Source organism: Lissotriton helveticus, chromosome 10 (assembly GCF_964261635.1).
Source record: "Lissotriton helveticus chromosome 10, aLisHel1.1, whole genome shotgun sequence".
Classification (NCBI taxonomy): Eukaryota; Metazoa; Chordata; class Amphibia; order Caudata; family Salamandridae; genus Lissotriton; species Lissotriton helveticus.
This window is the reverse complement of record NC_136071.1, coordinates 207,539,831-207,555,261: the sequence shown is the minus strand read 5'-3', so window position 1 is coordinate 207,555,261 and position 15,431 is coordinate 207,539,831. Positions and strand designations below refer to the sequence as shown.

Below are 15,431 nucleotides of genomic sequence, written 5' to 3'. Positions count from 1 at the left end.
GATGCATACTGTGGTGAAAATAAACTGAGACAAATAAGAAAGCTAAAACTGCTGGAAACGTGCAAAATGGTCAGAAATGTATGTCAGTTGGCAGTTTTGAAGCCTGCCCTGACAGTGTGCTTTGTAAATAAAAACTGGAGAAAATGCATTGTTGCACTACTACATCCTGAGATTCATCCTTTACATTAACACCAAGGGTACCTCTTAAAGGGAAAGTGTACATCTTGCGTTTAGCAACGTGTTTACATGGATGAACGCTGTACAGAGAATGTGTGGCAAAAACGATTTCCCCATCTTTCTTGTCTGCATAGAAGACATTAAAAACTTCTAAATCTGCTGAGGGATACTCGTGCTGGAGAGCAACCATTGTTAGTGGTTAGTCAAATTTTCACCTTACAAAACAATCCTGTTCTACAACCTGAGGATGGCCTTTGGAATGATTCTGTCAAACCAGAAAGAGTGTAATTACAGACACCCCCCTCAGTGAACTGCTAATGTTTTTTCATAAAATTGTGTCGGTTCTGAATTCATCCTTTAGTGTGCACAATAATGCAAGGAATAGGACTCTGTACCAGATTTCAAACTGCAAATTCAGTGTTAATAAGTAATTCATTCCGAGGCATGTGGAGCAAGCTCTCCAATGTCTGGGAAGAATGCTTTTTTGCTTTGTTAGCTTCCAGAAGTAACAATAATAGCTTTGAGAGGCAGGTGTGGTAACTCCAAAGGATAGTTAATCTTTTCACTGGTCAGTGGTCAAAATAGAAACACTGAATTTAAGCTGTTATTCATGTGAAATTTGCTTTTACAGCCTCTGCTCATTACAGTATTCCGAGCAGTTTTTAAAGCTAAGAGGCATAGGGGCTTCATTGAAAGTCAAATGGTGACCAGCTTTTCTTTTGTCAAGTAGTTTTATTCAATGTACTAATTCCACTGAACTTTTCATAGATAATTCGGAGGAAGTGGCTTTACCAAGATCCATGTCCGTTGCAACAGGATTGAACATGATGAAGAGATCAAAAGTTAAAACAATTTTTCCACATAACCCTGGAAACAACAAGACATTACTCAGTTTTGCAGAAGGAGATATAATCACACTTCTTATTTCCGAAGATAAGGATGGTTGGCTGTATGGAGAACACGAAAGTACCAAATCGTAAGTTCAGTTGCTTTATTGTCAAAGTATGCATGTAGCATCACTTGCACTAATGTGGTTACATGTAAACGTATGAATTTATTGGGTGTTCCTGAAGTTGTGTGAAATATATCTAACAAACATACAATTAAAGAAATGAAAAACTATTTGCGTGCTTTGCAGTTCATATTCGGCTATCATTCTTTTCAGATTCATAATATTGTTGGTAAAGAAAGTGATAATAGAACGGTGGTGTGTCTGCATTGTCATGTTATGGAGAGATGATGCTAGATGGAATTATTTGCCACTTGATTGGGATTCCCTCTGGTATCAGCCAAATATATATATTTTAAAAATAGTTTTTTGGTGTGTTATCTTGATAGGCTACAGAGTGCAGAGTGTGCATTTTCTTGGGTGTAATCACAATACTTCAGATTCTCTTCCAGGGGATCCTCATCAATAGTCATAAGCACTGAATATTCCCGCCCACGTGCGGGGACCCTGGAAATATTATAAATATATATATATAAATTACATATAAATAGCTCCACAAATATGTATGCACATATATCATTTTTTCTCACACCAATGCAGCTCCAAAAATGAGGCTAAACAATGTAAATAATCATACATGCACTGAATTAGCAATGAGACCAGAAAAACACATTAGGACAAATAGCCGTTGAACTCTGTGTTTTAATGAGCAAAAGACTCATAAATCCTGAAAATTGCTAATTAATAGACCTTGTTAGCCCACAGACTGCATTGTAAAGCAATAACATAGAAAATCAAAGCATTTTCAACAAAAATGGCACCGTGCCTTTAAGGCAGCCATGACCCCTGGCTTCCTATCATGCCTCAGGGGTGACAGTTAGGTCAGTTGTTCTTTCCGGCTCCTTCTGTCAGGACCCTGGTTTAACAGCTCCCACCTTTTTTGATTTTCTGTCAAAAATTATTGGTGAATTTCTTCAATTTTTGCTTTCACTCGACAGCTTTTGACCTTAGAGGGTTAGTGCTGCCTTTTTTGAGCTTCAAAAAAGGATAATTTTTGTCAAAATGCCTTCTCTTTTTGACACCTGCCCTTTTCTGTGGGAAAAAGAAGGCCAGGACTGATACACATCCTGTGTGCATCTTCTGTCTCACTGAGACATATTCTGCAGACACCTGTGAACACTGCAGGGCTTTGTCCAGGAGAACCCTCAAAGATAGAGAGAGGATTAGGATGTATGGTCTCTCTGAGAGAGGTAGGTCTCCTTCGGCGTCTGGATCGGCGTCGAAGATTCCGTCCACAACGACGAAGAAGAGTCACATTCCTTCGACGACGAAGACTTCAGCGTCGAGAGACAAGGTACCTCCTCTACCGTCAACGGGGCGATGTGCAGCATAGAGAGAGAGGTCTCCGTTGAGCATAGGAGCTCAACATCGAGACAGCCGTCGCGAAGCCTTATCACCAGTCTTCATCGTCGCAGCTTCCTCCATCGACGCCCAGTCATCGGCGTTCGACGTTGAGGCAACCTCCGTCGGCGCCCAGTCATCGACGTCATCGAGACGGTCTCCGTCGGCGTCACATCACCATAGTTCGACGTCGAGGCATTCTCCATCGACGTCACACCACCGGCGTTCGACGTCGAGGCATCTGTTGTCGAAATCAAAACATCGGCTTTCGACGTCGAGGCAAGTCTCTCAGCCCTCGGCACAGTCTCAATCCACAGCGTCGAGGCCGTCTCTGCCCATGTCGACTTCGACCCAACAAACCATTACGTCGAGTTTGCCAACTCCGTCGCCAGGTCATACGCCTCGGCCGCAACAGAGGTCTCCAAGATCGGTTTCAGCTGCGGAAGGAGAATCAGTCTCAGGGAGAAGGTCTAGAGCGGTAGAACACTCTCCAGTGAGCATGAGCCATCCTGCTAAAAGGAAGGGAGTTCCAGAGGATAGTGCTTCTCGGAGTGACACAAGATCCCCCTCTAGGATACCCTTTACCATTCCAGGCATGTGCTCAAGTGGCAAGGTGCACAATCCTCAGTAGATTGGATTATTGCAATGCCCTTCTGCTGGGGTCCCCTGAGTTTCTGTTGGATAGGCTTCAAAGGATGCAATCAGCGGCTGCTAGGTTGGCCCTGGGGCTTCCTAGAAGAGCACATGGGCCGGCTGCCCTTGCGAAACTGCATTGGCTACCTCTGCGACAGAGGATACAATTCAAGGCCCTTTGCCTGGTTTTCAGGGCTCTCCATGGAATCGGCCCTGTTTCCCTGCAATCGAAATTCGCTTGGTATACACCAACCAGGCTGCTTCGATCTTCAGCGGCCAGGCTGGTGAAGGTACCTAGATTCAGGAAGGCCAGAGCAGGGGGCAGAACCTTCGAGGTGACCGCTGCCAAGTTATGGAATCTGCTCCCGTTCGAGATTAGGCAAACCACGGAACTTCTCCCGTTTAGGAGAAAGATCAAAACCTGGTTGTTTCCTAAGTAACTTACTGCTTGGTCATGCCCTGTCTGATACTTGTTTGCCCGTTGAGCCAGTCAGCGCCAGGATGCCTGCAAGGTGACAGTGCGCTTTATAAGTTAAATAAATAAATAAAATAGGAACCCTTCAAGAGAAAACACGCCTCCAGTGAGCCTTTCCTCATCCACTTCAGGCTCTCGTTCTTCTCGCCGCAATAGGTCTCCGGATGTGGTCATCTATTCATCCAACAGTGAGAGGTCAAGACATTCTCCTGCATGTTCGCTGCATGAACAGACGAATTTACCGCCTCCGGCGCGTTCACCAGCGAGGGAGCACATCCAGAAGTCGCCTCCCATCAGACTATCTCCAAGATGGTATAGGCCTCTTCATCACTGGGCTCCAGACAAGGAAACTGTGTCCAGGTTGCAAGATCAAGGCGGCAGGTTTCTAGGCCCAGAGAACGATCACGCTCCCAGGTGCGCTCCAGCAGACGGAGGTCCAGGTCTAGGAGCAGGAGGCTGGACGCAGATCTCCGACTACTACTTCTTCTTCTTCTCCGACCCGCTCTCATAGAGATTATTCTCTGACTTTGACGTGCAGTCCTCCATCGAGAATTTCTCCAATAGACAACATCTTTACTATTCAGGACATTTTGGGCAGAGGGGCTCTTAAACTGGGAGTTCCCATGACAACTCCCCAGGTCAAGACCTCGGTGATCTTCTAAACCTTACATCACAGGTCTGCACCCAAACCTCTGTTACCTTTGGTGTCTGGGATTATGGAACCCGTGATGGAGGTGTTCCTCACGCCAGCGACAATAAAGGGAGTCCCAGCGAGGATTCTCAAAAAGTACCACTCGCCAGAAGAGGATCCTCTTTTCCTCAGGGCCGATCCACCACCAGACTCGGTCATTATCGCAGCGGCGAGAAAATCCAGTGCTGTAGCTTCCTCCTCCACAGTGCCTCCGGATAAGAAAAGTAAATTGCAGGATTCGTGGGGAAGAAGGGAAGAAGAGTCTGTAACACCTCAGCCTCATTTCTCAAGGTGTCCAACGCGGAAGCCCTTTTGGGGCGGTATGACAGGTCCCTGTGGGATTCTCTGCAGCGTTTTGTCAGGAAACTCCTGCAAGACAACCAAAAAGACTTTGAGGAGATTCTCTTGGAGGGCAGCCAGGTCTCCAATCAAATCATCAGCGCCGCAGCGGACGGAGCTACCCTTGCAGCGCATGGCTATGCGCATGGGATATCTGCAAGAAGGTCCTCCTGGTTGCGTCTTACAGCCTTAAAACCAGAAGCTCAGGCTCGGATCTTGAACTTGCCTTTTTCAGGGACATCATTGTTTGGGGCAAGTACTGACGAAGAAATGCAGCGAATGAAGTCAGAGTTGGACACTCTTAAAGCCGTAGGGCTTGAGAAAAAGAAAGAGTTTAGGGGAAGGTTTCGCTCCTACAATAAGGGCTCTTCTAAACAGAGGGTTCAAACCCCTCAGTGGCAGAAGGGTCAGGACCAACAGGGGCAGCAGAAGTCTCAGTTCAGAGGCAAGCGCAATTCCAGAGGAGGTGGAAATCAGCGCCAGGGCAACAGCTCCAGCAAAGCCCAGTCCAAGCAATTAGTCCTTCCTTCCCCCAGTGCCGTTGACCACTCCAGTGGGGGGAAGCATCGCGCATCATATGAAAGAGTGGCAAGCCATTACAAAAGACCGATGGGTGTTGACTATACTTCAGAATGGATACTGTCTTCGTTTCCAAGATCTGCCTCCACCCGTTCCTCCAATGCCAACATCAAATCATCAGCTAAACCTTTTGAAAAAAGAAGTGGCTATACTCCTCAAAGTCAGCCATCGAGAGGGTGCCAATTTCTCAAAGGGGGAAAGGAGTGTACTCACGATATTTTCTGGTCAGAAAAAAGGGCCAAAAGGCAGAATACAGACCCATTCGGGACTTGAGAGCACTCACCCTGCATATCAAAAAAGAAAGGTTTCGCAGGTTGGCGGTTCATCAAATATATCCACATCTCAGGAGGGGAGATTGGATGTGTTCGCTATACCTACAAGATGCCTACTTTCATGTCCCGATACACCTCAATCACAGAAGATTCCTTCCGTTTCGGGTGGGGACCTCCCTCTACCAGTTCAAAGTCCTTCCGTTTGGGTTGAAGTCAGCTCCCCGGGTGTTCACGAAGTGTGTCACAGTGGTAGCGGCCGCTCTACGCTGCAGGGGTGTTTTTGTGTACTCCTACCTGGATGATTGGCTGTTGAAAGGTCCTTCCCCAGACAGTGTAAGAAATCAGTTCCTGACCTGCATCAAGCTCTGTCACCGGTTGGGATTGCATGTCAACTTCAACAAGTCAGTCTATCAGCCCACCCAGAAGATTCACTTCCTAGGAGCTCTGCTAGACTCCGAGGTAGGAAAAGTGTTTCCTTCGGAGGAGAGACAGTGTTCTATAGCTCAGAAGTGTCAACTGGTACTCCGCAACAAGGTTAAAAAAGTGCGAAAAATTGCCTCCCTGCTAGGGCCGATGATGTCATGCATTTTCCTTGTCCCGAATGCCAGGCTTCGGATGCGTCCTCTTCAGCAGGATCTGGAGGACAAGTGGGACCAACGGTCAGCTCGTTGGGACGACCAAATTACTCTGTCAGCAACAGCTCGAGCCTCCATTCCGTGGTGGACAAAACAGCAGAATATGCAGGTGGGAGTTCTGTTCCATAAAACTCCTCCTGCACAGACATTGATCACAGATGCTTCTCTGCAAGGCTGGGGGGGCTACATGGGTCATCTCCAGGTGCAGGGTCTGTGGTCTTCCAAGGAACGTACTTACCACATCAACATGTTGGAGTCGAGAGCAGTCCACCTAGCCCTCAAAGCGTTCCTGCCTCGATTCAAGAAGCATCAGTACTAGTACAAACGGACAACGCCACCACAATGTACTATTTGAACAAGCAGGGGGGAACACGCTCACAAACTCTTTCCTTGGAAGCCCAGAGCATCTGACATTGGCTTCTGGCTCGCAAGTTGTCAGTCACAGCAGTCCACCTCCCAGGAGAACAGAATATGAGGGCGGACGCGCTAAGTTGGCATTTCGAAGACAGAGAAGACTGGGTTCTAAACTATGAGGTAGTCGAAGACATCTTCCAGTCTTGGGGTCGTCCCACCATAGATATTTTCGCGGACGACGAAAACACCAAATGCCAAGACTTCGCTTCAAGATTTTACTGGCCAGGATCGAAAGGAAATGCCCTTTTGATAGACTGGTCAGGGGAATTTGTGTACGCATTTCCACCCCTTCCACTGATCCCGAAGGTGGTGAGCAAGCTGACACACTCTTGTACAACGATGATCCTCATTGCCCCCGACTGGCCGAGGCAATGGTGGTACACAGACCTGCTTCACCTGTCAGTGACTCCTCACAAGAGGCTGCCTTGCAGACCGGACCTGTTATCCAAAATAAATGGGAGGATTCATCATCCCAACCTTCCGTCACTGAGCTTGGCAGCATGGCTCCTGAGGTCATACAATACGGCCATCTAGGGCTGCCGCAGGAATGCATGTCCATCCTGAAAGAAGCGGCACGTCCTTCCACGAGACATTCTTATGCATGTAAATGGAAGCGCTTCTATATGTGGTGTATGCAGAATGGTCATCATCCTATTAAGGGTCAGGAAGAAGTTGTTCTGCCTTACTTAATATTTCTGGCTAAAGCAGGGTTAAAGTTTAATTTTATTAAGGTGCATTTAGCTGCTATAACAGCTTGTAGGCGATCACCTTCACAACCTTCTTTTTTCCAGTTGCCAGCTGTAAAGAACTTCCTGCAGGGGTTGAAAAAAGTTTACCCTCCAGTGCGCCCTCCGTCTATCCCCCCTGGGAGCTGAACCTGGTGCTATCAAAATTAATGGGTCCTCCGTTTGAGCCCATTCATAAAGCTACTCTGCAGCATATTTCCTGGAAAGCTGCTTTTTTGATAGCAATCACGTCGGCTTGTAGGGTGAGCGAAATTCAAGCTCTCTGTTCCAAGGAACCCTATACTGTGTTTCATTTGAATAGAGTGGTGCTGAGGACACATCCTTCTTTTCTTCCTAAGGTGGTGTCAGATTTTCATGTAAATCAGACCATCTCTCTGCCCACCTTTTTTCCCAATCCCTCTACTCCAGCTGAGAGGGCTTTGCATTCTTTGGACCTGAAAAGGGTTTTAAAATTCTATCTGGATAGGTCCAAGTCTATACGCAAGTCTGATCAACTATTTGTCCACTATGTTTCGATCAGACCAGGTCATGCAGCCTCGAAACGTTCTATTTCAAGATGGATAGTTTTGTGTATCAAACTTGCCTACCAAATGGCGCATAGGACTCTAGGGTTTTGCTACTACAGCTTTTCTCCATAATGTGCCCATGTCTGAGATCTGTAAGGCGGCGACCTGGAGGTCCGTCCATACATGTACCAGACATTACTGTCTTGATTCTGACACTAGAGCAGATACCCAGGTAGGCCAGGCCTCCTTGCGGAATCTGTTTAACAGCTGAGTTCTCGGCTGTGGCAATTTATTTGGTTGGGTCATGTACTTCTCATTTCCCTGCAGGTGGTTGATGGGCTTGCTATTCTATTCAGTGCTTATGACTATTGATGAGGATCCACTGGAAGAGAAGGATAAGTTACTTACCTGTAATCCTAGTTCTCTTCCAGGGGTATCCTCATCAAAGTCATAAGCAACCCACCCGCCTCCCCCAGGTAAATGAGATTTGTGTGTTTCTGGCTTATGGCTGAGCCCTGACTTTAGGGTTATGCAAAGAACAACTGACCTAACTGTCACCCCTGAAGCATGATGGGAAGCCAGGGGTCCATGGCTGCCTTAAAGGCACGGTGCAAGTTTTGTTGAAAATGCTTTCATTTTCTATGTCATTGATTTACAATGCAGCCTGTGGGCTAACAATGTCTATTAATTAGCAATTTTCAGGATTTATGAGTCTTTTGCTCATTAAAACACAGAGTTCAACGGCTATTTGTCCTAATGTGGTTTTATTGTATCATTGCTAATGCAGTGCATGTATGATTATTTACATTGTTTAGCCTCATTTTTGGGGCTGCATTGGTGTGAGAAAAAATGATATATGTGCATACATATTTGTGGAGCTATTTATATGTAATTTACATATATATTTTTATAATATTTCTGGGGTCCCCGCACGTGGGTGGGAATATTCAGTGCTTATGACTTTGATGAGGATAGCCCTGGTAGAGAACTAGGATTACAGGTAAGTAACTTATCCTTTTTGTGCCAGGACATGGTGTCAGGATGCTGGGGCACCTGGCGTGACCACATGAGGGTTATATGAATAATTGTCATTAATATTTTACTAAGGGAAATGTCAAAGCAACAATCTCCTTATGAAGATTGGTGCCTTGGGCAACAAATTCCAGACAAATAACCAAACCATTGGTCTAGTCATTTGCTTCAGCAGAGCAGGCAGAATATTGGACATCCCAAAATGAAGCTACTGTAGGGAAATGCAATATAGGGCCAATATTTCTCCTCAGTTGTATGATTGCTCCATTACTGATTGGTGAAATCGGTTATGAGTAAGATATTCTCTAGGCTACTAACTTGAAATGCAGGTGGAAGCTGTAATAAATGGCAGCCTTGGACACCATGCTTAACATTGCATACCGTTCCTGGTTCTCAATGTATAGTCCAGATCATATTTTCTTCTCACCAGGGTGGTGTTTAATACCTTAGGAAATAGATCAGGAATCCTCTACTGATTTGACCAACACTTGAATAATGGAGATCTCCAAATGCACAGAAGTAAAAGCTGGCCGTAATCTAGCACATATACTTCTAATCTAGCTATAATTTCAATCCAAAAATGGCTCCGTACAGTGTCCTCTTGAGAGGATCTAGTCGGAGAGAGGTATCACTGTATTTTCGCTGTGGTAACATTGCTCTGGTGTATTCTTTTAAATCCGTGTGCATCTGATCTCCGTTGCAAATATCATGAAAATGGCACTATGTGTATGCTGTCCTTCATGGTGGTGGGTTATTTTCTACAGCATTGGATCATTTATATGCTTTGAAATCTTTGTCTTTGTAAGGCTGAGTATACTTGCTGCATTTAACTTGGCAGTACAAAAGTAACCAATTTAACACAATACCTCATCCTTTTGCTTGCTGGGGCCTTCCGACCAGGCAAATGAGATTGTAGTGTCTATCCCTCAGTTCAAGAGTTATTCAAATCTCTTCCAGGGGATCCTCATCAATAGTCATAAGCATTAGAATGTTCCCGCCCATACGCGGGACCCCGGAAACACTATATTATATGTGCCCCACATATATATAACCATATATATATATATATATATATATATATATATATATATATATATATATATATATAAGCAATAGCAGCCTACTAAACACTGGAGCTGAATCATGCTGTAAAGAATGTCCACCATACATGAACAAACATGCATTATAAACATGAGAAAACAACAATAAAGTTTGTTTTAGAACTGTTTTAATGCTCAGAAAGCAGTAGCAATTCTTATAAAACACTGAAAGCATAGGAAGCTCCCAAGCTGCATTGCAAATCCCCAGTCTAAAAAGACTGGAAAGCTAACCTGCAGCTGAATGCAATAAACTGACACCGTGCCTTTAAGGCACCCATGACCCCCAGCTTCCCATCATGCCTCAGGGGTGACAGTTAGGTCAGTTGTTCTTTCCGGCTCCTTCAGGAAGGATCCTGGCAACACAGCTCCACTCATTTCTGTTTTTCTGACAGAAATGTGCTTCATTTTTCACAGTTTTTTACTTACTTTGACATTTTACATCCTGTCAAGTAAGAATCTGTCTTTTTCTTGACAGCTTGGTGGGTATTTTTTCTAAAATGCCTTCCCGTTTTGACAACTGCCCTTCTTGTGGCAACAAGAAGGCCAAGACAGACAGCCATGAAGTCTGTATTCTTTGTCTACCTGACAATCATGACCCAAAGGCCTGTCCTCACTGCAAAACCCTGTCAGGAAGAACTCTGATGGACAGGGAGAGGATTCACATCTATGGCCTAGCTCAAAAGTCTTCCAGAGGTAGGTCTCCGGTAAGGAAGTGCTCCAAGAGGGCTAGAACACCTTCAAAGGACAAGTCTACGCAGCCTTCAGCTTCAGCGTCGGGCTCGGCGCTGAGGAAAGAACTACCGGTGGGTCATTTATCGAAAAAACGACCTTCGACGACGGGCTCGCCGTCGAGAAGAAAAAATTCAGGTACGTCGTCGACTTCTAGAATTCAAGACCCTCCGCCATCGTCAACTCGGTGACGATCGGCGTCGAGGACCAAGACCCCTCCGCCGTCGTCAACCCGGCGACGATCGGCGTCGAGGACCAAGACCCCTCCGCCGTCGTCAACTTGGCGGCGATCGGCGTCGAGGACCGTCACACCTCCGCCGTCGTCAACCAGGCGACGATCGGCGTAGAGAACGGTGACCTCTCCGCCGTCGTCAACCTGGCGACGATCGGCGTCGAGGAGCAGAGACCCTCCGCCGTCGTCATCGTCACGACGTTCGCCTTCGAGGAGAGGCTCACCTCTGCTGCCGCAGAGAGTCCAGAATCCTCCGCCGTCGACAGACAGACGTCGATCGGCGTCGAGGAAGAGATCTCCGTCGACGTCGTGTAGGCTTTCGGCGTCGAGGGTGACCAATACCCCTCCGCCGTCGTCGCGTAGACATTCGACATCGAGATTGACTGCTCCGCCATCGCCCCAGCGGCGTTCGGCGTCGAGGGCTCCGTCGTCGGCTTCACATCGCCGTTCGATGTCGAGTCATCGCCGATCCTTGCATCGCTCGCCGTCGAGGCATTCGACGTCAGAACACCCGACGTCGAGACATCATGAGCGGTCTAGATCGGCGTCGAGGCACTCCGCTTCAAGAAGATCCAGAGAATCGGTGATTCTAGTGACAGAATCAGCCTCCCGGCACTCGTCTTCGCATTCGCCTGGCCGAGCTGCCTCGAAGTCTAGAAGCCCTGCCCGCAATTCACCATTGCGAGACCCCTTTTCTGCGAATGTGAGGTTGTCCCCTAGATGGAATCTGCCATTAGATTATTGGCGAGATTCAGGGGCTACGAGGCGAATGCAAGATTACGCCAGTTCTGCACATAGATCTCCGCTTCAGAGACTAGTTGAGGAAAGGGACAGACGCAGAGTGCAAGCTGAGAGATCGCCTGTGAGGAGGCCTACTAGATCTCGTTCTCCCAGAAGGGAGGAATGTTCAGGAAGATCACGCGAAAGGCGGCGCAGTGTTCAGCGCAGGAGTAGGAGGACACCATCGACTTTTTCTACCTCCTCTACCCGATCTTCCAAGAGAGATTATTCTCCCACACTCACGGATAGCCCTATATCTAGGGCCGTGGTTCCCAAACTGTGCGCCGCGGCACCCCGGTGCGCCATTATGAGGTGCCAGGGGCGCCGCGCTCACGTTGTAGGAAAGTGAAGTTTATTGAACAGCTGCCCAGTGCAGCCCTCAGTAGCATCCTCCCCGCAACAACTGCCAGCAGTGCAAATCCCAACATTAAATGAGCCCATATGTCCAGCGAGCACGAGTTAAACTTTAACACTCACTCCGCGGGGCCCGCCTTTTTACAGTACAATTATTAATCAAATGTCATGCCGATCTTCCCACAACCTCCGTTTTATACTCGTATCACGATCATTATTGTTACTGTAAGTAAAAATAATGTTGGTGATACGGGTGTAAAACGGAGGTTGTGGGAAGATCGGCATGACATTTGATTAATAATTGTACTGTAAAAAGGCGGGCTCCACAGAGTGAGTGTTAAAGTTTAACTCGTGCTCGCTGGACATACGGGCTCATTTAATGTTGGGATTTGCACTGCTGGCAGTTGTTGCGGGGAGGATGCTACTGAGGGCTGCAGTGGGCAGCTGTTCAATAAACTTCAATTGGTTTGGATCCTGTGTAAGTGTGATGTGCCTTATCATAAACGACAACGCTGTGGTGTCAAGTTAAACTCCCCAACCCAGTCCAAACCCACGTGTGCCTGAATGAAGAAGTGGATTATTTGGAGGGCACATCCACAAGTTGCTGGGGAAGTAACCGGATTTCCTTTAATAAATCTATGCTGGCATTTGCGGAAAGTGTTTAAACTTTGCGTTAATTGTCCCTCTGCTTCAAAGTACGTTGGTGTTGAAATTACCATGGCCGGCTTTTAACTACTTGATGGAGTGGATGGGACACACACACACACACACACACACGCACACGCACATGCCTAAACATACACACACATTTACACATTCTCAGATAAACAAACTCACCTAAAAATATGCATACAACATACATTTAAAAGCATTAGTTCTTACCTTATCTGTCAGATGGGGTCATATTCCAGCTAATTATACTCCATTTTTTAGAATACTAATAATGAATGATATTATTAACTATTTGTGTAATAAACGTTTTGACAGAAAACCATGAAAATTGAGCTCCAAATCATGTCCATTAGGGTGAGCTGCTTCTGTATTTCAGGCACTGAATTTGCGAGGGGCCAGGGGTCGCAAAGGCAGTGGCAGGGGATGCAAAGGGCAAGACAGGGCTTGCAGCTGTGGCTCCTGGTGACCGCTAAATGACATCCACGGCATCATGGTGCTTTTATTATCCTTTTACACAGTCCGGAATTTCTTGATGGTGAATGTAAATTCAACTTGAAAGACATGTCTCTCTCTTTTATTTCTATGCTAATAAATTCTTTCCATACTCTCAATATGTTGCATCTGAGACTGTCGGTCCCTTTAAGTTGTTTCATGTCATGGTTGTGTTGTTTGAGCCTTTGAATTCTGTTTGACAACCAAAATCTGACAGCTCACCTCTACCTCTATCATCAAGTGTCCTGAGGAGTTTGTAATGGGTGTTGTTTTACATCTTTAACTGGGGGAAGTTGTGAGGCTTCAAAACCTCAACTTTTAGGCCTGGGTGCAATAGGAGTCTGTAGGTTTTAAATAAATAAATAATGAAAGGCGAGTGGCCCCTTCTGATTCAGCTCCACGTGCAAACTGTCAGCAGAGCTGCCTCATACACACCCCCCTAACTCATTTTACTCAGGTAGGACCAGACGAGCTTATAGGCGCCTCAATCTCTGAAAATGACTGCACCTGAAGAAAGGGGGTGTGGATACAAAGGCTAGTATCATGACTGGTGAAAAGGAAACTTTACTGAATTTACACACTGAAAATGAAACTAATCATATATAAGAGTTCTGAAAGATGTAAACAATGTCCCATCGTCGGGCCCTTACTTCAAGGACATGGCTGCAGGCTGGGGAGTATACGTAAACGCTCTGGTGGTCCAATGCGTTAGATTTATGGCTTGCCAATTAGGGGTGACACAAGGTGAAAAAGAGAAAAAAACATCTTAATTCCAGTAGTACAGGTGTCACAGTCAGTGGTCACTCGGAGCCAGGGATCTAACACATTAACATTCCCCCTACTCTGGGATACAGGCCATTTTACCAAAGGATGCTCACACTTTCCAAAGATGCCTTCTTGGTCGTGAGCTAGAAGAAGAAACCTGCCACTGTTATCTTTTTATTTTGTTACAAATATGATTATAATACCTTCATTGCATCCCAATTACTTTAGGAAGCTGACAGGAAGTACTACCGTGTTCGTGCTTACACCCCAACTCCCGCCCACCGGTAAAAGAATGGTGGGGAGCCACGGCCAACTGCCAATTAGGTCAAGGGAGCCATGGGTCAAAAAAGTTTGGGAACCACTGATCTAGGGTCTCACCGGTTGATGACATCAATACTTTCCATGATGTCCTGCAAAGAGGAGCTCAGAAGCTCAACATTGAGCTGTCCATGTTAGGCTCCTCTTGCTCCTCAGGATCGGTGTGATGCTATAAGGGTTCTGCTTCCCGATCGTTCCGAACTCAATACGAATCACACTGAGTTGCGGTCGGATCGGACAGGGGACAAAGGACGGGAAAGGGCTGCAGGGACAAAGGATCTGTAAAACATAAGCAAAACAAGATTAGCACACCCCTCTCATTCCTTTCACAAATGACTACTCTGTTATTCTCGCTAGAATAGGGTACCTTCAAAGCAGATCCTCTGCTACTCAAAAAGAAACAACACAAAAGTCATCACCACTCGTGACGATAATCCACCTGCATATAGTTTAGTCCTAATATTTGCTCATAAGGACTCAAGGTTATTTCCCTCCTTTAGTATTATAATCAACCAATAAAGTAAGCGTCTTGGCACTAGTTAAGTGTCCTTAGTTCTCCCAGTGGACTTTCTCCATAGAGGTCAGAGTACTAAGTTCCAAAGAGAAGAACTTGCTCCTAGTACCAAAACGTGGGCGCGCCTCCTCTATGGGAATCAACACGCATTCCAAGGAATAGTCTCTCTCTTTAAACCTAATTCCAAGCGCTCCTCCTCTCTGGGAGATCAACACGCTTCCTCTACAATATAGTGTGAGTACGCTACGAGGCTAGCACACCAACCAGGCTCTCCTCCCCTCCGTTAACTTCACGGAGACATGATCAGCCTTCCTCGGTCAGCGCAGCTAAAGAGCTACGGAGCTACTGAGCAGTTCGGATCTTTCGTTCCTTCACGAAGCCGACAGCAGCTTTCTCTAACGTTTCGTCCCAGTTTCTGAACAGAGAGCAAGAGCAGCCGCTCCTCTCTCCTACCTGAAGCTGTTTTCTCCTTCGAGGCTGTTCTCCCAGCAGTGTCTCTCACGCTATCCCAGAACACGAAGACCAAACGGCTCCCTCCGGATGTCGGCGTCTTCCTCCCGGACCGCCGATGAATTCAAAATCAGAATTACGCACACGGCTACGTGCGCGCGTGTTGCCTAAATTAC

The 15,431-nt window shown here is 46.5% G+C and overlaps 1 protein-coding gene across 1 annotated transcript in view; it reads left to right on the top strand.

Moving 5' to 3' along the window:
- BAIAP2L1 (BAR/IMD domain containing adaptor protein 2 like 1) overlaps positions 1 to 15,431 on the top strand; it is a 558,841-nt gene that overhangs the window by 402,120 nt on the left and 141,290 nt on the right. The window contains exon 10 of the mRNA XM_078665168.1: positions 946 to 1,153. Within this exon, the coding sequence (XP_078521294.1) occupies positions 946 to 1,153 (208 nt within the window). The remainder of the gene's footprint in view (positions 1 to 945; positions 1,154 to 15,431) is intronic.